Source organism: Haemaphysalis longicornis, unplaced genomic scaffold (assembly GCF_048455015.1).
Source record: "Haemaphysalis longicornis isolate Haplotype H1 unplaced genomic scaffold, Haemaphysalis longicornis Haplotype H1 scaffold_7, whole genome shotgun sequence".
Taxonomy (NCBI): Eukaryota; Metazoa; Arthropoda; class Arachnida; order Ixodida; family Ixodidae; genus Haemaphysalis; species Haemaphysalis longicornis.
The window spans coordinates 3,813,635-3,838,248 of record NW_027526422.1 but is presented as its reverse complement, the minus strand read 5'-3'; the positions used below and the strand labels follow the sequence as shown (position 1 = coordinate 3,838,248).

The 24,614-nt window shown below is 49.3% G+C and overlaps 2 protein-coding genes across 4 annotated transcripts in view; one reads left to right on the top strand and one right to left on the bottom strand.

Annotated features, from left to right (window-relative positions):
* Positions 1–548: 548 nt before the first annotated feature.
* LOC144144325 (acetyl-coenzyme A transporter 1) lies at positions 549–19,758 on the top strand. The gene is made up of 9 exons (XM_077675723.1): positions 549–705; positions 3,882–4,141; positions 5,673–5,971; positions 7,915–8,069; positions 9,356–9,752; positions 13,960–14,080; positions 14,166–14,378; positions 14,581–14,748; positions 18,979–19,758. The coding sequence occupies exons 2-8, from the start codon at positions 3,896–3,898 to the stop codon at positions 14,737–14,739; spliced, it is 1,590 nt and encodes a 529-aa protein (XP_077531849.1). The 5' UTR covers positions 549–705; positions 3,882–3,895; the 3' UTR covers positions 14,740–14,748; positions 18,979–19,758.
* The window catches only part of LOC144144321 (uncharacterized), a 61,465-nt gene continuing 56,543 nt past the window's right edge, over positions 19,693–24,614 (bottom strand). For all 3 annotated transcript variants that reach the window (XM_077675718.1, XM_077675716.1, XM_077675717.1), the window contains one exon: positions 19,693–24,227. In XM_077675718.1, the coding sequence (XP_077531844.1) occupies positions 24,115–24,227 (113 nt within the window). In that variant the 3' untranslated portion in view covers positions 19,693–24,114. The remainder of the gene's footprint in view (positions 24,228–24,614) is intronic.

Sequence of the window (24,614 nt, the reverse complement as noted above, 5' to 3'; positions counted from 1 at the left end):
AAGAAATTGTAAAAACGGTAACTGTTTCGGTCCGTAGTTCTGCTTCCTTTATGCATCTATCGACCATGGTTCTTTGAACCATAGAGTTTCTCACTATAATTTCTCACTATCCTTGAACTTCCTTCTCCGTGCCCTTGGAGGAAGAAAAACTTTTCTTTCCTCCATGCCACAGGCATCAGCAGGCGTAGCCATGCTTCATGTTGTGTGAATCTCATGGTAGATATGTGGTAGATAGTCCACTTTCATTTGTAATTTTTGACTGCTGAGAACTGCTTCAAAGCCGCTCTCGTACTTTATCCCCAGCTTCGGTCGCTTTGCCAACCACGCACCAAAAAGACGTTCCCAATGACGTTCCTCGCAAACATAGAGTTTCATGCTAATATCACAGATCAGGGAAGATTTTCTCGCAAACTAATATCTCGCACACACATCTTCCTTGCTGCAAACCACGGCAGAAATGTCAACACCATTTTCTAGTTCTTTTTATAAATAAACAATAGCAAAGTGTTAGACGGGCAATAATTTTTAATACATACGATTATTTAAATTGTTTGGTTGAATGTAGAACAATTGTGTGGCGCCCCTGACGGTAAAGCCGAAAGGGACACGTATGTGCTGCAGTTTGGTCGTTCGGCGCGTGTATCGTCTGCTGCCATCATTCCCCATACAAACACACACTAAATGAAAGATACGGGATAGCTGCAGGTGAGATCCACAGCTGTGAGCTGTTTGTTTCATTTTAAGGCTGCACAGGATTATTATACAAAATGTGCTCAATCGATCTGGGCTACGCCGCTGAATCTCCACAGCTGACTAACTTGAAGCATGGCGTCCAAGCGCTTGACGTCGTTTCTTCTTGGAAACATTTCGCTCATTTCAGGACAATTTCGCTCCGTCAGCTCGGAGCTTCATCACAGCGAGTGCAAGTAACATGGCCGTAGTCCAGATAGCAGCGATAGCAGCCTGTCTGAATTTTTACCCAAGTGGCCAAACCGCTTTCGCTCACCGACTAGCCAGAGTCACTGTTAATTGAATGGACCTTTTTCCAGTACCGATCCTCCTAGCGGCCGCCACGCCGAACTAAAATTGGCAGCAATGCACGCCCACAAAACGTCGAGCTTTCGTAGAACTCGTCCACAAAAAATATCCTGGTACTGTAGCCCCTTCCGCACCAACCGGTCACCCGCGCCTTTCACGTGAATTTCACCGTAGCAGGCGTCGTTCCCGTGACTAATTCGCAGTGGTTGAAGCGCCCCTTTTTCTTTACTTTTTTTCATTTTTGTTACTCCCCCACTGGCTTGTATGTGCTTCCAGTGTCAGCCTCAAATGTATTTGCCCCTTTCCCTAGAAAGCCCTTTTTGTGTGCACTTACGAACCCACTTCGAGCTGTTGAAAGAGAAAAAATAAAAACGCGCAGCTCTGGACAGCATAGCCTCTCCCCAAACAGAAAGCTGGGGGGGGGGGGGGGGGGGGGGGGGGGGCGCCCTTTTGTTTATTTTGCCGGAGGCTACTGCCAAGAATGGCGGACCAGCAGCCCGCGCATGCGCAGATCGCTACTGGAAAAAGGTCCATTCCTAATAATGGTCACAGGTGATTGGGCGTAAGTCTTGCGGTGGCTACGTCTGGACGTGACTTTAGTGATGATTAGGGTTACACCTGTACCCCCTGTACGTAACGCAAGACACTCCCGTTTTTTGTCTCTTTCGTGCCTGCGCTGGTGCACATATCACATTTGCTGCTGTACGTGGAGCGGGCATTAGCCGTTCTGTGGAAACGACCACAACCGACCGGTGCTCGCAATTAGAGCGGATAAAAAATTTCCTGCCTGGTTTCCTGTAAAATGTGTTTCCGTGCATAAACACGGCGCAAAAATAGTGGAAGAAAAGAAAACTGGGCAAGTTGATATGGGCTCATATTGCAGCAAACAGCGCTAACATGAAACACGGGGACAAGATGGCACAGAGATGATGGATCAACATGGATTGTAAATGGATTATAGTGCTCGATCCATTTACATGTATTGTAAATGGTTCAAGCACTATAACACAGGGTTACTAACGCAGGTCGTGTTACAATTGGTTGCTCTGCACAGGAGGAGAATTTGTAGTCTGGGTCGAGACAGATGCACTTCTGTCTTGTCGTTCTTCGTTTTTTTTGTTGTTGTGGTTTGTAGCGCTCTTGTTCTTGAAGCAATATGCACCAACCAGCCCAACAGGATATTTTACTGAAGTATCTTTCGTGGAGGCTGATTCGTTTTTACAATAGCAATTTGTTGGATCTGCGATGGTGGTAATGCAGCCGTATGTACGTACATCACACACGCACACGCCGGCGACCGTGCTCCTGGTTGTATGCAAGTGGTGGGGATTCTCAGTGAAAGCATATTGTGCAACAAGCTGCTACACCAAGCATTCTGTGCGCATACACCAGAATAGGGTGCACTGATGTGTAATTCTGCGACCAATCTTTCATTACACACTGGCGATGTTCCACTGCAAGCCACCCCTGGATGCTGCGGTTGGTGCTTTGCAGGGCTGAGTGCAGCCAGGCCTGCGTAGGTGCTTGTGGCTCCACGCCATACACAGCGGCAGTGTACGCCGCAGGCTTGTTCCCCGGAGTGCTCTGTGTTGGTGACGTAGACAGGTCGCGGGTGCAAAGAAACACAAGCAAGGGCCTTGTAAGCGTCGCCTAATGCCCCCTTCCTTGGCAACCCTCCAAATACCAGTGGGAGCAGTCTGCCTTGATTTTTACCCAACCGGTTAAGCCGTTACTGCTTTCTGACTGGTCATAGTCACTGTTGGTTATTTAATTACTACTTCTTAATTTGGTTGAGGTTCTGTCCAGTCGTAGCTAGAATTGCGTCTGGTCATCTGTAGTTATTAACAATGATTAGGTAATTAGAAGTTACTCTGCCCAGTCAGTGAGTGGTAGGGGTAACGATCAAGACAGACTGCTCTCACGGTGATTTGTGATGTGGGCATGACACTGGGTTTCAGGTTGGGAGGAGATCTAGCAGTGCTTACGAGACCCCAGCCAAAACACGACGCAACAGGATGCTGATCAGATGCAACTGCGAGGGGGTTCCAAAGCTGTCGCTTTCAACCTCCTATGCAATCGGGGAAAGGGAGCCCTCAGATATTTTGTGTCCTGCATGTCTCTAATGCATTCGGATGTATTTTATGCTGGTGTGAAACATGCTGTGACATGCATTTGCACAGAGGTGATACAGAACTGAATAACGCGAATTGAATTTGCAAATTGTTCATCTTTAGTGACATTTTACTCCATCCATTCCTGTAGACAGCAGCACTATGAAAGCTGTTTCAGGAGAGGATGAGGTCTTTTTTGCACCTCTAGCAGGCCTCTCGCATCTGCCCCTGAATATAATTTTTTCACCTTCATACTGACAAGCAATCGCACACCTGCACAGGTTACCGTCAAGGTTACTGTGAAATAACGTCCAGGGAGGCAAAGGAAAAGGCGGTCGTCTGGGAAATGCTGATATATTTACACTATTTACATAGAACCGTACAGTGAGCAGCCATCTTGATGCCTCGCCTAGTCGTCGTCTTCTTCATCGCTCGTGTGTCTGTGGAGCTCGGTGCCAGCTTCATCTTCGTCTTCTACAAAAGTTTCAACAGTTACCACTGCTCATTTGTGGCTAGTTGTGGCTGCCTTCTTTTGTGAATTGGTTGTTGCCTTTGGGAGTCCCTTTTGGGTATTCAAAAGCCAACTTTGGAATTGCTTGCAGAACCGCAGATGGTTACAGGGACACTTGCGTGATGCCCGATTCCTTTAGCCTTCTCTTTGATGCGGGTCAGCCCAGTGGCCACCTTGCATGGAACTGGGCGCAGATGCCAAAGACCCTCCCCTTGCCGCAGTGTTGCCGAGTGACATGGAGGCCCGCAAGCGGCCCCCAGCCGGAGCAGCGCAGCAGCAGCCAGACGGGGAGGGCTCTGCCACAATGGGCCGTGTGCACCTGGAGGCCGGCCGGCTGGCTGACAAGGAGTCCCCGGGAAGCGTGCGTGAGGAGTGGCGCAGCGTCGCGCTGCTCCTGCTCCTCTACGTCCTGCAGGGCATCCCTCTGGGCCTCGGCTCGGCCGTGCCTCTCCTGCTGCAGAACAGGCACGTCAGCTACAAGGTGCGTGCCTCTTCGTCTCCGTCCCCATCCTAAGGCATGGGGTGCTCGTAGCACTCGCTTTGAAATGCCAACTGCCTCGGTGGAATGTTCTTCGAAAATTTCACCTAAGCGTTGCCGCACAGTCCACTGCTGTGCCGTAACATGCCGCCAGCCGTGCTTCGCCAGCGAGTGCGCACATTCAAGCACAGCTGCACAGCACTTTCTTGCCTCCTTAGCAGCATGCAGCCCTCTCTGCTGGCATTGCACTTGGCTGCATGCGACAATGACGAGACCCACCGACTGACTGGAATCGCACTCTGGTAAGCAACCGGCGCAAAATGTCTGCCCCCTTCTAAGCCAAAGATTCCTCGCATACATGCCTGTACACCCTGTCCAATCTCAGTGGCAAGGCGGAAGTTGGCTTTGCAGCGAGGGCTGTCGTTGTAGTTCTTTTTGCACAACCTGCTCCGTTGCCTTGGTGTTTCTCGGCGAAGCCCAAGATGCACAGGCTCAGCTGAATCAGCATGACACGGTTGACTCACTGCGGGCACTTTGACCGACAGTCAAGTCTGGCACTTAGGGTGGCCACCTCTTCCCGAAAGAGAAAAACCCAGCCCCTCAAGGAGGGAGGGAGAGGGGGGGGGTGGCGGCGTGGTATGGAGAAGGCTGAAAAAATATGCCATGATTTTTGACATGCGATGCCATTTAAAATCTAAGGTTTAACGAAATCTCGTCTGGTCGGTTGAAAGATTCATAGTTGAAGAAACTGGTTATCGCCGACCCAAGGTTTAGTTAAAAAGGCTAAAAAGACGTTTCGACTTCCATACGGAAGCCTCGTGAACAAGGTGAACAAGGCTTCCGTATAGAAGCCGAAACGTCTTTTTAGCCTTTTTAAAAAACTAAACCTTGGGTCGGCGATAACGAGTTTCTTTAACTATGAAGCAATGCCATTTATTGTAGCGTTTTCCTAGAATGGAATCAACATAACATTTGTGCTGAAAGTGGCTGAGATTTTGGTTGTTGCTCTGAATGTGCCGCACTGAAAAGTAAACGTGGATACTTCGTCCATTAAAAGCTTTTTTTTTTTTTTTTTTTGCATCTGAATTCACAGACGAACGTAAAAAAGTGTGCAATATATATGACATATTGCATTTGATATTCATATAACATACACGGGCAATACTATGCAATGCACCAAAAATGCAGAAGACAAAAGGTAAAATTCTATACCTCGGCCTTCTCCTATTTGGAAAACTTTGAATGTGCATATGTATATAGAATTAGACTTGTCTCTATGAAGTGTTTGCGCTATGAATTCTCCATGAAGTGTTTGCTCTGCTGGCGTATCTTTGTGCAGCTTGTCAACACACATTTATTGTCGTAGTTGCTGCATTGACACTTATAACCTTCCCAAAATAATCGCGGCTTGATGACGGCTGGTCTTAAGTACAAACCGGCAAGCGGCCCGCTGTGTGAAAAACCGGCCAGGCGGCAACCGTAGTGGCACAGTGCATGTGGCACTCCTTTACCCGCTGCCCGCTGCCCCCTGCAGGAGCAGGCCCTGTTCAGCTTCGTGTCGTGGCCGTTCAGCGTGAAGCTGCTGTGGGCGCCCATCGTGGACTCGGTGTACTCGAGCCGGTTTGGGCGGCGCAAGTCGTGGCTGGTGCCCACGCAGTACGCCATCGGCCTGTCCTTCTTCTGGCTGTCGGGCCACGTGCGCACCCTGCTGGGCGGCCAGGAGGGCCAGCCGCCCAGCATCCTGGCCCTGACGCTCGTCTTCTTTGCGCTCAACTTCCTGGCGGCCACCCAGGACATTGCCGTCGACGGCTGGGCCCTCACCATGCTCTCCAGGTGGGCAGCGCAGGCCCCACCAGGGGGGGGCGTCGTGTGCCCCGCGTTGGCACGGGGGCGAGGCTGAACAAGGCAGGGCCAGGGCCTCTTGTCGAGAATGCATGGAGGGAATTTGAAGCCCAGGAGTGTAGCCACCCTGCCCACCCCAATTTTTATCCTTGCTGAAGCACTTTGCGATGTTTAGCCGTATTTTGCCCCATTAACTTTTAATTAAAGGAGTAAGCATAGGAAAAACAGTGAAACAAAATAGCAGGATAAGTGATGACGGCATCCACGCGAGGGTATGGTATCGTCTTGTAGTATGGAAGGAAGTGCCACAATAGAACAGTGCACATCTTTCAAAATGTGTACTCTTCCATCAATATTTTTGTGTTGCATTACAGTGACATGCCTTGGACACAAGAAACTGAGCACTGCACGGATTTGGCCAAAGATGAAAAAAAGTGAGCTGGCTAGGAAGGGGCGCTAGCCTCGCTCAGTAGGGTGGAACAGCTGCGCCATTTGCGCCATTGAGTGCCAAACTTGTTTGCCTGCGCCATCCTGCGCCGAGCCGCCCCAGCTGCAGCGAACTCGTTTATTAGCACCGTCCTGCACTGCAGAGCCCAAATTAAGCCACGAGACACCACTGCCACGGTACCCCGGTCTGAAAACTTAATCGTGTTTTAAGTTTCAATGCGGATATAGTTTCGGTTTCATTAAGGCTATGGGTAGCTATGGAAGTTGGCAATTTTGCTTCGCTGTAAGGCCGGAGGCTCGACACGGCTTCTCCCCCTTCACTTTAGATTTATTTGTGATGCGTTGGCATAGCTTTGTTTCCCTGTGGCGGCTGCTGCGTCAAAATTAATGACAAATGACCAACAGTGAGTGAAATGTATTTATGTGACATCGCAAACTGATAGAAAAGAGAATAATATTCGCATGAAAGGTTATAGTTTATTGGGGGTGAACTTCAATTTAGCTGACCATTTCTGGCAAGTGGAGCTGCATGTATTTATTGAGGACACCTTGCCCTCGCTTCTTAATTCGGTTTGCCTTTGTTGCGAGGTAATTGTACTCATTTTCACCTGTGAACTTTTGTAGTTAGCTTTGTTTATGTGGAGGATAGTCCAGCATTAATTATGCCTTCTAACACGCTCTCGTCACGTAGTCGATTCTTGCAACCTCGTGATGGGCGAAGACAAAGCTATGTTCTCCTTTGCTTGCACTGAATTGCTGTTCGATAGAAAAAATGCGAGCAAACCCCCTGTGTTACGGAAAGCCGCGGTGAGTTCGTGTAACACTGCCGTCTACTGGACACGAAGTGAGGCCTGTTATCTGATCGCCTTTGACTCTGTGCAAGAGGTTTACTCTTTGAACGGTGATAATGGGGCTCATTGCTGGGGCCAAAGGTAGGTAACTCCACACACTGTAAATTTTCAGATGGAGTACAAGAACTGCGTTCCTAGTTTGGAGTAGGTTGTAGTGCACGGCAGGACGCCTCATATAGTAGATAGACAGACTAGCCTTAATTGACAGCGAGCTAGCACATCAGCTTGTGCCAGCCCCCTGCCAAACGGCCTTTCTGGCTGCCCCAAGCCTGCTACCAAAGGCATCTTTCCCCGCTCCCAGGACTGCTTCCAAACCCTGTTCCACCCCTGCGCTCAGCATAATGCGGCTTTAAGGTGTGCTCTAGAAGAACCTCTTGTCTAGGCAATAAATGGTACGTGAAACAGGACTTAAATCATCTCCGTGCTTCTAACATTTAGTTTTGGCCACAGTGTAGAAACTTGTGGCCATGCGCCGCTGGCTCGGCTGTGAAATGCGTGACACTCTGTGTTTGGAGTTGCCAAAAGGGCCCAGCTTGGCCACGCACAAGAAGCGTGGCCTTTGTCCCCGAGAGGCAGCGTTCATCCAGTGGAGCCTCACACAAGTCGATTGACTGCGTGCTTGCTTTACCATTCCAGGAGACATGTGGGCTATGCTTCGACCTGTAACTCGGTGGGGCAAACGGCAGGCTACTTCTTGGGCAATGTGGTCTTCTTGGCGCTCGAGTCTGCCGACTTCTGCAACCGCTACCTGAGGTCTGTGCCCCAGCAAGAAGGCATCGTCACACTGGATGGTAGGGAGTGCCTCTGCACACTGTACTTTTTTGTGCTTGTAGTTAAAACGTGATACAGCAAAGTGGTAAAAATTAACTTTACTCGGCTATATATCAAAACTTTACTGCATCGAAATTTATGCACCTAGCGTGCAGAAACATTACCAGTGTACTTGGCACTTGTAAGGACTCACTCGGATGGCCTTTATTTCACCTGAAAGAAACCTGTGAGCTTTTTTTGCACCTGTTTCATGGTCAGAGATGGCCTTGCACTGCCGTCTCCTCCTAGCTTTGCAGTATACACTTGTGCATGCATGTGAGCACGTACAGGTAAGCTTAAATGTGTGCAGACGTCTTTCTTCCCATTGCATGTGTTCGCATTGGGTGTCCTGAGCAATCCCCCCGCCAAACAAGAGCCTCGGTGCACTTTATCTCAGCATCAGGGACGATGATGTCGTTAGCGAAAGGGAAGCCTTCTCCCACAGTATGTTCAATCTTTAGATTTGTGGTTCACTTTCTTTCTTTTTGGTGGCTTCTGTTAAAAATGAAATAATTTCCACCTGCTTCATGAAAATGGGGAACCTTGCTGGTGCATTAATGGACCTTTTTCCAGTAGCGATCTGCACATGTGCAAGCTGCTGGCCATTCTTGGCAGGTGCCTCTGGCAAAATAAACAAAAGGGCGCCCCCCAGCTTTCTGCTTAGGGAACGGCTATGCCGTCTAGCGCTGCATGTTTCTATTTTTTCTCTTTTGGCCCCTCGTGGTGGCTTCGTACAAGCGCACAAGAATGGCTAAGGAAAGGGGCAAAGATGTTTGAGCCTGACCACGCTGCGAGCGCATGGCTGCCAGTAAGGGGGCGACGAAAATGAAAAAGAGTACGGAAGGGGTGCTTTGACCACTGCAGATTAGTCATAGGATTGTGCACCTGCTACTGCGACATTCACGTGAAAGGCACGGGTGATGGGTGGGTGCGGAAGGAATTGCAGGACTGGGATATTTTGTGCACGAGTTCTCCGAAAGCCATACTTTTTGGCCGTGTGCCTTACTGCCATTTTCAGTTCACTGTGGCGGCCGCTAGGAGGACCGGTATTGGGAAAAAGGTCCATTCCTCGTGGATATGTTTTCCAGCAGTTATATGCCGACAGTTTGGTCCTTCTGAAACTCCTTATGATCAGTACCATGTGCCCGCGTACATTGTACGGGTCACGTGGTCTACCATTTTTCACTGTGCCCTGTAGGTGGCAGTGCATTTCCTCGTTCAGCACACCTCTCGCGCATGATTACGGGCTGTGTGATGTCTGTGGCAGGGTTCCTGTACTTCTGGGGCCTGGTGTTCCTGGTGACCACCAGCCTGGTGGCCCTGCTGAAGCACGAGCAGGGGGAGGCGTGCGGCCAGGGGGACGGCCCGGGTGGCGAGGCGCACGAGGAGCAGGGGGTGCTGGACACGTACCGCATGGCCGTGCGCATCCTGCGGCTGCCCAGCGTGCGCACCTTCTGCCTGTTCCTGCTCACCTGCAAGGTGGGCTTTGCGGCCGCTGACAGCGTGACGGGCCTGAAGCTGCTCGAGGCAGGCCTGCACCGCGAGAACCTGGCGCTGCTGGCCATCCCCATGGTGCCCGTGCAGATCCTGCTGCCCCTGCTCATCAGCCGGCACACGGGCGGCCACCGGCCCCTGCACGTCTTCCTGCGGGCGTACCCGCCCAGGTGAGGGCGAGGGGAACCGAGGGGACATGCGGCAGAGTCGTGTGACCCTCTCTCTCTCGACAAAACGGCGGTACTGACAGGCCCAATCGAGCACCCACTGTGAAGCTGCACGCTAGCAGGCAGTGCGTCCCAGTGTAGCCTGTACTGTTGTTGAAAACTGTGCCAGTAGCAGTTACACCGTCTTTCATCTGTGTTCCCCACAGCACTTGGTACAGAACTCGCTCGCCCAGCCTGGAAAAGGTCCTGGGCTTAGGTGAACAGTGGCAAAGGCTCCAAGCTCAAATGTCTGGGCAAACTGGGCAAAAGACTTCACGTCAAGCGCAGTGTCACGGGAAAGTGGTGGCACTGGCATTGGTAGCGACTGCCGTGAGCTGGGTGTGTGCAAATACGTCGGGCCTAAACTGTTTTGTGAATAGTGGTCGCTATTCAACCTGTTGGTTGGCCACTTGAACCGTTCCAGTCTATCGAATAATGAAGGAATAAAAGGTGGCTCGGCTGCATGATGTGCACCAAGCTTTAGCAGCTGGGCAAAAACTGGGCAAAAAAAGCCTACGCATGAACCATATGCAAAGTGAGCACATGCTAAGTTTGGTGTGTGCATCTTACTCTACTTGTGTTAAATTCATGAACCAACGAGGAAAACTAATAGATTGTATTCACCTAAAAGTTTACGGACGATTTCTTCTCCTGGCAACACTGAAAACCACCATGGCAGTGCCCACTGTGTCGCCGCATATGTCCACATCTCAAGAGAGAGAGAGAGAGAGAGAGAGAGAGAGAGAGAGAGAGGGGGGGGGGCCTGGCATTTGTCTTGTGCGCCGTTACGACCTGATTCTCGGCCGTGGCAATAGCGGACACGAATAATCGCAGTGGCATTGTGTGGTGATGATCTTGCCCTAGAAAACTCTGCATCACTACTGTAGAATGGAACTGTGGCTGCGAAAAGTGGCGCGACGCACAAAATGGCTACACTGCCGTGCAGTTGCCTGCGAGCACAGACACAGGCACGCCCACACCTTGCCCACAGCAGAGTTGTTCGGTACAAAAGCCCAATAATGCTTCTGACGACATCGTCAATGGTCACGCGCATGCCGATGAGATATGGCAGTAGTGTAGTGGTGTAGCAGCGAGTGCATTGTCAGCTGGGACACTAGCGACATCAATCGGTGAGAGGCTGAACGGTCGAAGTGGAAGTGTTCGCCGAGAGCTGAGCAATCCGGTAGCACAACACAGCAGCTGGCAATCACTTCCCTCGTGTCTTGCGACAGGTAGGCTGTAGGCGGCTGCGCAAAACAGTAGTTAACGTTGAGGTAATGCTCTGAGCTCGGTGAGACGGCCTCATGCGTGCGCCGCTATGCCGAAGCCTGCGCGTCCCCGTTGCTAAGGCACCCACATAGTTGCCGGCATGCGTGCCACGCCAGTGAATCAAGAAATGCTCCTGGGGCACAAGGGAGGAACCAGAAGTAACAGCCTGTTGGCGATGTTTGTATTAGCTGTTCAAGCCTAGCAAGCATTTCTTTTCAGTGCTTGGGAGGGATAGCAACCGGTGATGGGGCACTCAAGTGTAAAATCAAGGGGTGGGATATGGTTATTATTGCAGAAAATGCTAAACATCTGCAAACCGGCGCCTACTGGGAAGCTCAAGTTTGCTGAGCGGAAGCGGTGCTGGTTTTTTCGCAAAGCAGCGGCCTCGGCTCTTCCCGGGTGTAAGAGGGGTGCCCGCCGCGCTTGGTACTGTTACGAATGGGCCAGCGCCGCAGTACTTCCCCGCATCACTCCTCGGCTGTGCGGCGAAGCCACTCGTGCGCCTTCGGAAACAGGCGCAATCATGTCGGCAACAAGTTGCGACAAAGCCTCGTCAGACGCTTCGCTCTCTGCGCATTCGGCGGCTGCCTGCGGCGGCTGAACTTCGGCGGCTGCCTGCACGGCTCGTCTCCACGCTCTTCAAGGACACAGAGGCAGGCCCCGGTGATCGCAACGGAGTCCTCCTCTCTCCCCTCTCTCGGACTCAACGTGCCCGAGGCTATGAACAGCTTACGAACTCTGGAAAGAGTGTAGTGCGTGTTCCCACGTGTTGCGTTTGACCGTTACCGCTTTCGGGTATAAATAGAGCTCCCAAGCGTTGTAAACCATTCCTGTTAGAGCAGCGAATCGATGTTGTCGCTCTGCTCGAGTCCTGTATTGTAACCTCGCCCGTCGGGGCATTGTTCTTTGGCTTCAGCTCACCTCTTGCTATGAGGTAAACAGTTACGTTAGCCTACGGCTTCTGGACTTCTTCACGGCTGCAACAGCGGCTGGCCGCTCGCATCATACACGCTACCACTCGTATGTCGGAGGCCACGGAGGTCGGATCGGGTGCCCCCGCCCGGTCGCAACAGTACGTGCAAGGCTGGCGCTGTCCGCTCTCAGCGGGAGTAGTGGGGGGCCCGGCAGGTGCCAATGCGTGCAGATCGAGCCAGCACGTGCGCTTTTCAGGAGCAGCCAGTCGCGCAAGGGGCGTCTCCTTCCATCCGGGAGCGCTGGAAACCTGCTCGCGGATAGTAAACAGAAAACACCCGGTCAGCTTTTATATTGCAAGCAACAGAATTCTTGGCTTCCAACTTGGGGACTCTACAAGTGGCTTTCTGAGAAATTTTTAGAAGGAAACTAGACATAATTTTATCAAATACATATAGAGGAAATGTTGCTAACTTGTTTTTATTTTTTTTTGTGTGTTAGAAGGTTATGACTTGCTGAATACTTACACATGCTGATCTGTCTGTTCCAAAATTTTTATTTCAGCACCCTTTTACGGTATTTGTCGTTTCTTATAATGTTAGTATACTTCCATGTCACCTGTCATGCAATTGGAGGTAAGGGTGGAGGCATGTACTTTTTTTTTGAATTCCAAAATAATAATGTATGCCTTACAGAATGTTCTTTTTATTTTCTTTTTGCTGCGAAATTTGCCGGCGCACACATTACATAGCAAAAAAATTTATTTTATTCAGGTCAGCGTGAGCTGACCTGAATAAAATAAAATAAAATTTAGTCAGGTGTGAGCGTTGCAAACAGAAGTGCGTCAAAAACAAGTAATATGGAAACGCAGCATTTCCAGCGCACGTCTTTAATAGCATGTGCATTTTAAATGTGTTGTTCGTATGAGGCAGCTGATTATTTCAAAAGTCGGAAATCGTATAGGTATTGATGAGATGCAATAGCATTTATGTCACACATCTTGCAGCCTTAATGTTTCTGCAGTTCATAAAACCCAAATGTCCTAAGTGAAAACACGTGAAGAAGGTAGCAAACAAGAGAAAAATACGCTGTGGCAAATTGTGTAGCTTTCCCCTTGCTGACGAAAAGACAACTGGCCACCAACAACTGCTCGTTTCATTCCGTGAAATCGCCACGGCACTCGGCTGGTTGAGCTTAGCAGATGATGCGTCCCTAGCAGGTGACCAGACAAGTACTGGCAAAAATTAACTCAGTAGTTACTCTGTGTTTGAACTGAACTTGCTGGACATGTGGTAATGCGTATGGTTTTGCCTGGACCTCATCTTAGCGCGAGAAGTGCAGCCCGCACCCAAGTGGTGGCAGCTCGCGCATATGCCCGTAGACAAGTGACTGCAGCACCCTCCGGGGACCTTTCGGTAGCCTATAGAGTTAGTTCCCCGCACTGTGCCTTGCGACACCACAAAAGGTGAATAGGGGGATGGGATCGGTGGAGCTGGCTTAACAGTTTTTCTGGAAGAAGCACCGAGGCAGGGACATGTAAATGTAAAGTAAAGGTCTCCTTCAGGAATACTTTTTTGAGCACACGCTTTTATTTATTTATTAAGAGACACAGACCTCAGCTAGCAAACATTATGAAATGGGGTGCCTCACCACAGCTTTCAGTTTTTGTTGAAATGCTTCGCCTACTTGCGGTACAAGTGCAGTCACGTGGTGCGTGCAGGTGGACGTAAGAGCCTACCATCGGCACACATATGCTATGTGCAACTGCCAATTTATTGCGCAGTCGGCTATGCTGGTGGGATGGCTGTGTGCGTGCAGCCAGTGTGTAGCCAATTCTTGGTACTGGTATTCATGCTCATTTCACAGCTAAATTCTCTCGTGGACACATAGAGGGCTGCAAAAGCATAAGCTGTTCGCTGGCAGGTCTGCATAGAGTGGCTTTATGTGAGCATACCCTGGTGGCCAAGTTGCGACATGCGAGTTGTTTCAGGCTGCTCCTGGGCCTGGTGTTCATGTTCCTGCTGAGCTGGACCTATCGGGTGAAGAACCCGGACGGGACGTTCCCCATGTACTACTACGCAGTGATCATCGTGGTGTACGCCGTGCACCAGGTAAGGCGCACTCAAGAGCAGGATTCGCCCGAAGCTGGATCGCACTGCCAGAGCGGAGCATTTGCGAGCCCTGGCTGCGTTGCAGGTGACGGTGTACAGCATCTTTGTGTCGCTGATGGCGTTCCACGCGCGGGTGAGCGACCCGGCCATTGGGGGCACGTACATGACCCTGCTCAACACGGTCACCAACCTGGGCGGCAACTGGCCCGCCACGGCCGCGCTCTGGCTGGTGGACAGCCTCACCTTCGCCCGCTGCCAGGGGGCCGCCGCCAGCTGCAGCTCCAAGGAAGACCGCCAGGCAAGGCCCCTTCTGCGGGCTGTGCACGCACTAGGCTCACGGCACGTGCACATTTCGGGAGCTGCAGAAGGGATGTGGGATGCAGTGTGCGAGACCAAGGGAAAAAGCCACTGGGCACGAGCCGATCGGGGGCAGCCCCCGCCGCAGGCAGGTACTGCAGCACCCAGCGCGCAACGTGAGCCGTGTGCCTCCCCTCTTGCAGGCCTGCACCAGCCAGGGCGGCAGCTGCGTGACCACGATAGACGGCTACGACATTGAGATGGTGCTGTGCATTGTGCTGGGCTTCCTCTGGCTCCTGTACGCTCGGCGGCGGGCACACTGGCTGCAGTCGCTGCCCCTGTCGGCCTGGAAGTGCACCTGAGCACCAGAGGTGGGCCTCGCTCGCTGTTCTCGGCTCCTTTCCTTCCACTGAGGGGGAAGATGTTTCTTCACGGGGGCTGTGCACAGAGTCGGTGAGAACATGTCAAGGCTGCGTGGGCAAAGCTGTTGTCGACAACCACAAGTGATCTGACATGTGGTCATTGGAAAACCAGCGTGCTTACACCTCCTTGTTCTATGCTCTAAAAACAACCTCAGTCATAAAGCACCCATCCAACATCTTAATTCATGACACATCCACTGTATCTTTGTTCATAAAGCGGCCATCACTTCCGCAGCCCTATGTAATAACAGTAAATACTGTAGCCTCCAACTTGGACATTTCCTTCAAAGACGCGCACAAAACCTCTATAGCTGATGTTATAGCCCCATGGAAGCTATTGCCTGTAGCATGCGACATGTCTTTTGCAAGCATAAACAAAAACAAAACACCTAGTGCCTTAATTCAACGGCACTTTTTAAAGTCTACATTGTAAATATCAATGTGCAGAGTTCTATACAGACGTCTCCAAAACAAATTCTGCAGTGTCATGTGCCGTACTTTGACCGAACCTCTGCACTTCAAAAACCCTAAATCCTCGCAGCAGCATTTTCACAGGTGAAGCCCCATATAATACAGAACAAAATAGTTTGCTCGGTCATATGCACTGATTCTGTCAGTGTGGTGACAGCCCTGTCATTAGCGAAGCCACATAAGAACGCAGTCTTCAATTCGCTCATAAACGCTATCATGGCAGCATATTCGATGACGCTCAAAATTACTGTCTGCTGGGTCATTGTAGAATAGCGGGAAATGAGGCTGCTGATAGGGAGGCAGCTGTCGCTGCTCTTCGTAGAAATGTGGACATTATGTCAGTGCCTTACTGTGACCTGAAATCGCTCATTAAAAAAAAACTCCGGGAACGCTGGCAGAAAAACTGGGACACGCAAACAGAAAACAAACTCAACAAACTCCACGCAATTAAACCATAAATAGGTAGACACATAACCGAAAAACTACACAGGTCTGTGGAAGTTCCTCTGTGTCGTTTAAGGATAAGGCACACACATGGCACACATGTATACCTCTTAAATGGAACACCACGACCGACACGTGACATATGTGGAGATCTTTCTGTACTCCATATCCTAATTGAATGCAAGTCACTTGAAACAATCAGAGACCCTTCGCTAGTATATACACACACAACACATACCACTACACCCGGTGCGCTTTCTCTCGAATGAAGGAATAATCAGTTACAAAAAAGTTTTAGACCCCTTGGCCGAGGTTGATTTCTTAATGAAAATTTCTTATCGCACATGACCCCAGCTTGTCTGTCAGTGATGAGGACACTGCTGAGGTATGTTTTCGTGACACTTAGGGGCCTCATCCTTTTTGTCCTAGGCAAAAACTCTTTCCGAGGCACCCTGATTTTTAGCCCAAATCTTTTTATACTCTCACAACTAGTGTTATTCACTTTTTACTGACAATCATTGGCCCTATACACCAATTTTACATGACCAACTTTTAACGGAAGCATGCAGCATATAACTCACCTGCGACATTAACACACCCTTGTTTTGGCGCTCTTTGGCCTAGAAGCCTTTGCGCCATTAAAGGGACACTGAAGTGAATTTGTCAAGCTCCAGCTTTTGCTTGCACTGCGTAGACTGGCTCAAATTAGCACACTTTTCATCGTTTATCCGGTTGACAAATCGGTAATTATTTCACAAAGCGCGAAAGAAGAAAAACTTCCATGCGCGGTTTGCGGCGGCCGCACCAACTAAGGCTGTGACGTTAGGAGGAGGGGGCACCGTGATTGGACGATGCCCAAGGTTAGCAATCAAACAAGTTTCGATTTCGGTTTCGGTTCTGTAAAACAGAACCAATGGCGTTGTTGGATGGGCATTCTCAATATCTCAGTAATCATCGTACCGCGCTTCTGCCATATTGTCGGCTGTAAAATGCATAAGATAAGCCTCCCAGGACGGCTTCGAATCGTAGCATTCACTAGCCGAGGCCTACGCAGTGCATGAACGCCCTCCGCGTCCCCGCAGACGCTCAAATGCCATGCGCTTTTCCCCCATATTTGGAGCTTGCCTCACTCATGCCTGTATCGTAAAAAGCGTGTTTGCACCAGTCCAAGGGTCCGTTGATTCTGGCCTGTGCCCACTGCCCGCAAGCAGTCGGTGCTTATGGCAACAGCACGCCAACGAGAACTCGCTAGCGCGCCAGTGCCAGCCTGCGCGCGTTCTGTGAACTAGTTCGTGGAGCAATGAACAATGCGGCCCAAAAAAAGGTGAACTCAGTATAGAAAACATCGGCGGAAAACGAAAAAGTTAACTTATATAAAAAAAAAAGCACGTACCCGCGGGGATTCGAACTTGTGACTTGCAAAACAAAAAACCTAGCGCCTTAGACCACTCGGCCACAAGCCAACTCGGCCAGGAATGGATATATAAGGTATATAATGTATAACCAGTTTACACTTTTATTTAGTTTTAGCATTCCAAGCAGCTTAGGCGACTATTTATTGTTTTGCGCTCGTGCAGTAAGCATCCCCCAAGTTTCCACAATATCTCACGTCTAGCAATTGCATTTCTTAGAGGGAAAAGCGTTCGCAGATGCGTAGTCGTGCTGCTGGCCGCTGTGCTTGTTCGTCCAGCGCAAAAAAGTGCTTCCCGCGCCCTAGTTTTACGCTGTACGGTACAAATGTCAGTTGATTTTATTTCCTCAGTACCTATATTGACTTCGCTGACTCTTCTCTCGCCTTCAAGAGGCCTTATATTTTCCTACTGGCGTACCAGTCAGCGAAGCGTCGCATGTGCGCTTGTGCAGCTCTTGTGTGAAGCGACCTTGACTTGGAGCTAGATACAGTGTACAAGCTAACCAAGTAAAGAAAGGCACATTCTTCCATTCACAAACGTGTCCTGGCTTCGTTTCAACCGAGCGAACGAATTGCGACGACTCGTCGGCGGCCGGCGGACAAAACGCTGGGCCGACTGACTCTGTCTGAAGGCCGGGGAGCCGTGCAGTAGCGCAGCCAATTGTGAGCTCGGCTGCTTCCGACGTCACACGAAAACGCCGCAGAAAATGGGCGAGCGTAAAGAGAGGAGGACAGCATTTTCGAATTAATTTTTCTGCTAAATAAAATCGCGTAAACGCGCCCAGAGTGGTCGAAACATGGCCTGGGGACTCCGGACTATAATTTGCGCTAGTAATCCCGCAATGTTTACGTATCACTTCAGTGTCCCTTTAAGCACAATCATCATCATCATCATCGATAACCACAAGTGATTCACTTGCTTTCATGTGCATGGTCAGCTAAGGTTGAGCTTATTATGGTTCAATTTGAGGCTAGCTGCGAGCGTAAACATCGAAGGTGCGTATGCTAGAAAGTAAATTGTACAGCTGGCATCTTCCTCGGTGAAATTATGGCCCATTTCATTGTGGCTGGTTATTCTCACAATTTGATGGTTCACCTGCAAGTTGCTAGGATCTCTCCTTGTCTACTCGTAGCGGGCAGGGAGAGGTGCCTGTTGCGCTAACTGAATTGTGAAACTTTTTCTCTCATCATCTTTGGTGCATGTAAACCAACAGTAATGTTGCACAAACATGCAGGGAGCACCCTTTTCAGCCTTGGACAAGTTGTCAGTATTTTATATGACGAAAATTCAAGGACTTTCAAGGGGTTCCAATAACCACACAGTCTATTGGAAATCTGAATAGGACGGATGTTTAGGGGAAGATGGAGGATTAAAATGGTGAGGAATTGTAAAAAACGGGAACATTGCAGTGAACAAGTCTCCTTGTTGGAACAATCGCTCTAGTGCCATTTCCCTCTTAAAGAATTTCTCACAATTGTTTGTTAGTCATAGAATAAGCACTCTCAAGGCTTTTACAAATAATGAACGTATGTTTTCTAAAGAATATCAACTAAGCAACGGTCACTTAGTCCTTAGATAGCCTCGTGTTGTTTTTATGCCTCTGAAAAGGAAAATGCAAGGATTTTCAAGAGTCTGTAAAAATTTCATGACTTTGAAGGCCTTGAAAACAAGTTTTTCAAATTCAAGGGTTTTTCCACGACCCGCATGAGCCCTGTGTCAGTGCCGATCCCAACCAGAGGAAAGAAATCCGGCGTAATGAACGACTTTGCAGCCTAATTTATAGGTGCGCTCGCAACTGAAGTGAGCTGTAACTGAACTTTGGTCAACTGGCCATTGTCTCTCTTTTTGGCAGGACTTTTGTGGACAGTGGTCAAGCAGCTGGCCGTGGCCCCCTTGGTCGTCACCTTGGTGGGCAACATCGTACACGGCTGGCCCTGGCTGCCCGAGGCAGTCACGTTTTTGTGATCAGTGTGTGGTTGTTATTTTTTCGAGTCTTTTGGTAGGGAACGGTACACCCGAGTGCAAATGGCACGGTACTGCGGTAGCACATCCCAACGGGGCAAAAAGCAAGGTTCTGAAAAAACTGTGTTGCAGCTGCTCTCTCGCAGGTACGGTCACTCGCTCTCTACTGGCAGTGAAACTTGAGTGCTGCCACCGGTGTAGCGGTCTATTGCCAGCCTACATTGCGGACAGCAGCATCTTTGCGTGTTCAGCTGGTGAAAAGTGTCACTGCAGCTCAAACAGATGCTACCGCCCACAAACTGCTGTATAGCTTAGCTAGTTTCAGAGCATCATATGTGCCAATCTTTGTTGCCCAAATTTCGTGTTTCCGTTCGGAGGTGTACGCATGGGCTAGTATGAATGCACCACCCAGTGACACCACACTTGCCGTAACCTTTGGAGAACTTGGAAGCTGTTGAGTAGAACTGCCAGTGAAAGCGAGCTAGTCCAAGCACTCACACTCATCACATCAGCCAACACCACAGTGTTTGCCGGAACCTTTACAAGTTGCACGAAAAGTTTGAAGTGAACCATTCCACTAAAAGAGAGAGACGTGTGCTCTGCGTTTCTCCCCATCACCTGACAAGTGATATTTATTACAGAAAATAAAAACATATTTTTCATGCCTGCACACATTTGTTCCACAGCAGTGCTTGTAGTGATTCACACTAAAGAGGGGTGTTTATGAACTGAGCAGCAGTTAAAAAACAAACACACAATTCTAACATTGAGTGTTACAGGGCAACAGTGGCTCTCGCTGGACTGAGAAGCCACTCCCACGCATAAATACGCTAAATAAAAGTTGCTCTCTCTCTCTCTCGCTGTGTCAACACCCACAGCACATCTGTTTACATGGGAAAAGATAAGGACTAACCACACGTTTTGGCATATGAACACCATTCCATGCTGCAGCTTAACTCTTTCGCTACCGCCAGAAAATTGACAGATTTTTAGGGGTCCAAGAAAACATTTTTTTTCTGCTAAAAAAATTGTTTAGGCATTAATTACAGGAACACAAAATGCAGATTATTTAACGGCCTTTCCAATAACACCAGTTTTTTTAATGTTTATATATATCATAGTTGTGAAAAAAATATAAAATTTTTGTCAAGTTATCGAAAAAAATCATAAAAAAGGAGTTGTGTATATCAAACCACCAGGAGTAGAAAAAAAAATTAGAATGTACATTTTGTAGGGAAACATAAAAAAAAAACGCCTTAGAAAAAATCTCAACTTGCGCGGAACAGTTTGTCAGATATATATATATAAAAAATGTTAGCACGTGCAGTGCTCGTGTCATGCAGTGAAGCCCAACCTCCAATTCAAAATGGGCAATTTCGGGTGCTTCCCTGGAATAAATCTGGCGGTTTGACATTATCAGAGGCACCAATTTGCCCCCACATAACGTAAAAACATCTTGTCAATGACTGACTTTGCATTTACAGCGAGCACAATATTTGGGACAAGCACACGATGCGGAAAAAAACATGCATGAAGTTGAAAACGGAACGCCGTGGCTGATGCTTGTTGTCGTTCACGGTCAGTTATCTCTCAAAAGATGAAGCTGAGCTTTATTATCATCATCTTACTCGCAATTGTAGCCTTCCTCGCAAAAATGAGGTACGATGAGCTAGAACCGTGCCCTGCGATCTTTGGCCGAGTAGCAGTTGAGCGATGAAAATGATCAGCAGCGCCACCAAACATTTTTTTAATGAAACAGTACAAAAACTTATCGGAGGCTCTGTTCGATCAGACAGTTCAACTAAGCAGCAACGTTAGACACCCGGATATACCCTCGTATGGAAACGAAACTGGAAGGCGAACAGCTGGCAGTGTAAGGCTGGTTTGAAGCGCTCTCCTCGGCGGAACATATATCTGGCGACTGGGTGTGATCTTTTGACTTGCATCTGAAGTTCTTATTGCAGAAATTGGGTTAGGGTGAGGGGGAAATCAGGAGTGGCGTGCTTTGTTCGAGGATCAGTCGCGGATGCTCAAGGCGCCATGGCAGGTAGCCTTGAAGTTGGGCAACTGCGTAGTAGCGGTAAATATGAATTTCGCGATGCAGAAACGAAACCGAAGCTGTTGTAAACTGTTCACGAATGGTCCTCGGGCAAGTAAAACTACCACAGAACTTAGAACAATGTGCGCAAAGGCAATAAAGCTGGCTAAAATCATAAAGTAGCTTTGCAAACAGGCACTGCTTGATATTTTCAGCCGATTTCTGGGATTATCACTGTCAGAGCGCGAACCTGACGATTTAAAATCATTTGCTGGTTCACCATTCACGCCCTGATAGCAGAAAACAAACGCTGGTGCAGAGTAATTGCGAGTGGCATGCACTCTTCGTTGGTAGCAGTGACGCGCGATGACCACGCCCCTTTTCCACACCCGGGTGATTCAAACGCGTGTCAAAAATCCCTTTTCCGTAGCAAAAACGAAATGATTTTGAAAGGCCATTTTCTGATCTAACTCCAAACGGCTTTACTTGTTCGAGCAACACCTGGAACGCTTTGAAAAGGCGGTCCCAAAGTATCGATCAAATTGATCGATTTTGAATAGGTGCGGTAGCGAAAGAGTTAAACCCAGCCACATGTCAGCTCTAATCTATTGTAAAGAAAAAGAACAATACACAGCACAAGCTCTATGGTTCATGCACACTGGTGTGGCAGCAGCAACCTTCTTGGCTTATTACGGGCAATGGGGACATGCACACGTTCAAAAGAGTAGGATACTATTTGATTTGGCATTGCATCAAACAGCAGCATTTGAACTGGGAATATTTTCCATGTATGTCAAGGTTCAACACAATACTGGATGACAAGTCGGTTAAACCTTGTCTCAGCAGACGTCCCCCCAAGTTAACTTGTCTAAAAGCATACGCAAAATGCACCTTTTACAATGAACTAGGCATCGGCTATGCCGCACATTGAGCTCTTTGACCACCCTGGGGCCAACCGTCTTTACTTCCCCACAAAAGCACTTGCATGGAGGGTAAGCGGTAGCTTTGGCTGGAGGACGAATGGAAAGGGTCTTCAGAGTGGCCTCACCTCTCAACTTCGGGCCAACCACGTCCTAGATAAGAAAGCCAACGCACCGCTTCAACAAACCATTTTCTCTCATCAAATGATAGAGAACCTTTATCAGTGCCTAGCAACACTAATTCCTTCTTTTTTGCATTGAGGAAACGTAATGGCAAATCTCACCCCCAGCCTTGCAGTCCACGTGCATGTGTGGGCGTTAGCAGCGCGTCTCGTCAGACGCAAAACTCGTGCACTGTCCATACCAAAATTGTGGGAGCCTGTGCGCAGAGGGTTGCAAGGGATTGTGCCACTGTGGCCGTAGGTACGGTTTGAGGGAGTGACATGAAAGGCACCAACGTCTCAACTGTGCGCACAGCCACAGCAACACCCTTGTGCAGAGCGGGCATGGTAGCACACTGAGGAGGCACTCCTCCTTTTGGGGAACGCTGGTCTAGGTCAGGCGAAGGTGTCGCATCAACTGCCGTCGTCCTTTTAGCGTAGAGCAAGCGCACTCCTGGTCTGGCAACCACAAGAGACCGGAGAAAAAATTTGCGGGTACGCCTGCCAAAGCGCTACCCCTTTTGGTGTAGAAGACTTCAACCACTTCCCAAGGTGACTATTTATCTATTGTAGTGTGGCAATAAAACCTAGTTTCGAGGTCCCAGCTTTGGAGGTAACTGGAGCTTTCTGCAGCGAGAGGACGAGTCTCCCAATCAATTAGCATGCCCCCTTTGCATAAAAATCAGCGTTGCTTTTTATTTTGTGCACCTGCTCTTGTAACATTAACACTTACTGTATGCCAAGTCAAGAATAATCTGGGCATGCGTTTAAATTTAGCGCAGCATGAATCCGGCTTGTGCAAACTGCAACAAATGTGATTAGGAGAGAATGCTGCTGCTGCCTCTGGAGAGAGATGATTTGCAACGACAAAACGTCTTGTCGACAACAATCGTGCTCCCAACGTCGGAGCCCACTGGTGCCATGCAGGTGAGTGCATGTTGGTGACGCCACTCTAAACGCAAAAGGAAGTGCGAAAGCGGCCCTTTTCCCCTCTCCGATTCTTGGATCTTTTCACGGGCAGTGGCAGCCATCTTTGCACGGCAAAGCAGGTGAGTGGAATTTGGAAGGCTGAAACAAGCCAACATATACAGGCGCAATAAAAAGGGCGGGAAAATGATGAGAAGGAAGTACGCCGCGTACGTATGTCTGCACGGTGCGAGTAGACAAACTTTGCAGGGGCCATGATGGGGAAAAAAACTCGGACTTGGCGGTAGCATGGTGCTCTGTATACTGAATATCACAATGCATGTACATTAAAACAAAGAAATAAGAAAACACCCCGGCAGCTGACTTGCATTCCCACTCTTGCTTTCTCAGCTGCAATGTAGTCGTGTGCAGTGGAGGAGCACGTAGCGGCGCTTCACCTCTGCGCTATGACCAGGCAGCAAAAGCGCTAAATGCAAACCTTCAACAACGAAAGCAATGGAGACAAGCGGGAAGACTAGCTCACTGATGCCTTGCTTCACACCCGAGTGGCCATGACGTGCCAGAGTGGGCACAGCAAGGCAGCGGCTCTAACAACAGACGAAACAATAAATAAGAACTACCTCCTCAGCACTGAAACACATTCTTCTGGTCACGGTACAACCTTCAGTTCCATTCACGTGGATATACAAGTGTTTTAGCAACTGCCACAATGATGCCCAATAAACGCAACTTAAACGACTGCCTTACCAAGCCGTTGATGCCTGTCTCAATTCGAGTCAAACAGCCGAGTCGACTGTCAAGGAACGCATACTACGAACTTCCGGTTTGCGTACACGGCACAGCGCAGCAACTGTCAAGTCCCACCGGCTGCAGGCAGACTGGCAGTGTTTGCCGACACGGGAGGGACGCCCACAGAGTTCATCACGAGCCACCTTTCGGCACTGCTGGCTGCCAAGTCTTTGCACCAGCAGGAGCGGCACTCACGGCCGGGCAGCCAAGTAGAAGGCGAGCGCCAGGTTCAGCGCCGCGCTGATCCCCAGCAGCAGCGAGCTGAGCGCCAGGGGCAACAGCGGCCGTCGGGGCACGGCAGGGCCTGCAACAGGGCAGCCATTCCCATACCTGGTGATCACATTCGTGTTGAGCATTGTTTTGTCAATAAACAATAATAATAATAAAAAAAAAAACCCGAATATTTATTTCTGAAAGTCGGTTATATTACTTAACGAGCCTTACATTGCAGCAACTTGATGGCACGGCTCTCACACTACAAGTGGTTTACTGCTAGTTGCCATCGTGTGCATATAAGAATGACCAAATCCTGTCAAACGCATCCAAAACATCCTGCGGGTTTGCCTTCTCTGCACGTTTTCCTCCTCGGCCCTCAGCATCAAGCATGACCAAGCATTCAAGCAAAGTCCAGCTTGTTCTCTTGTTGACAAACTTCGCCAGACAGTGGCACCTCATTGTTCCAGTGCTGTTC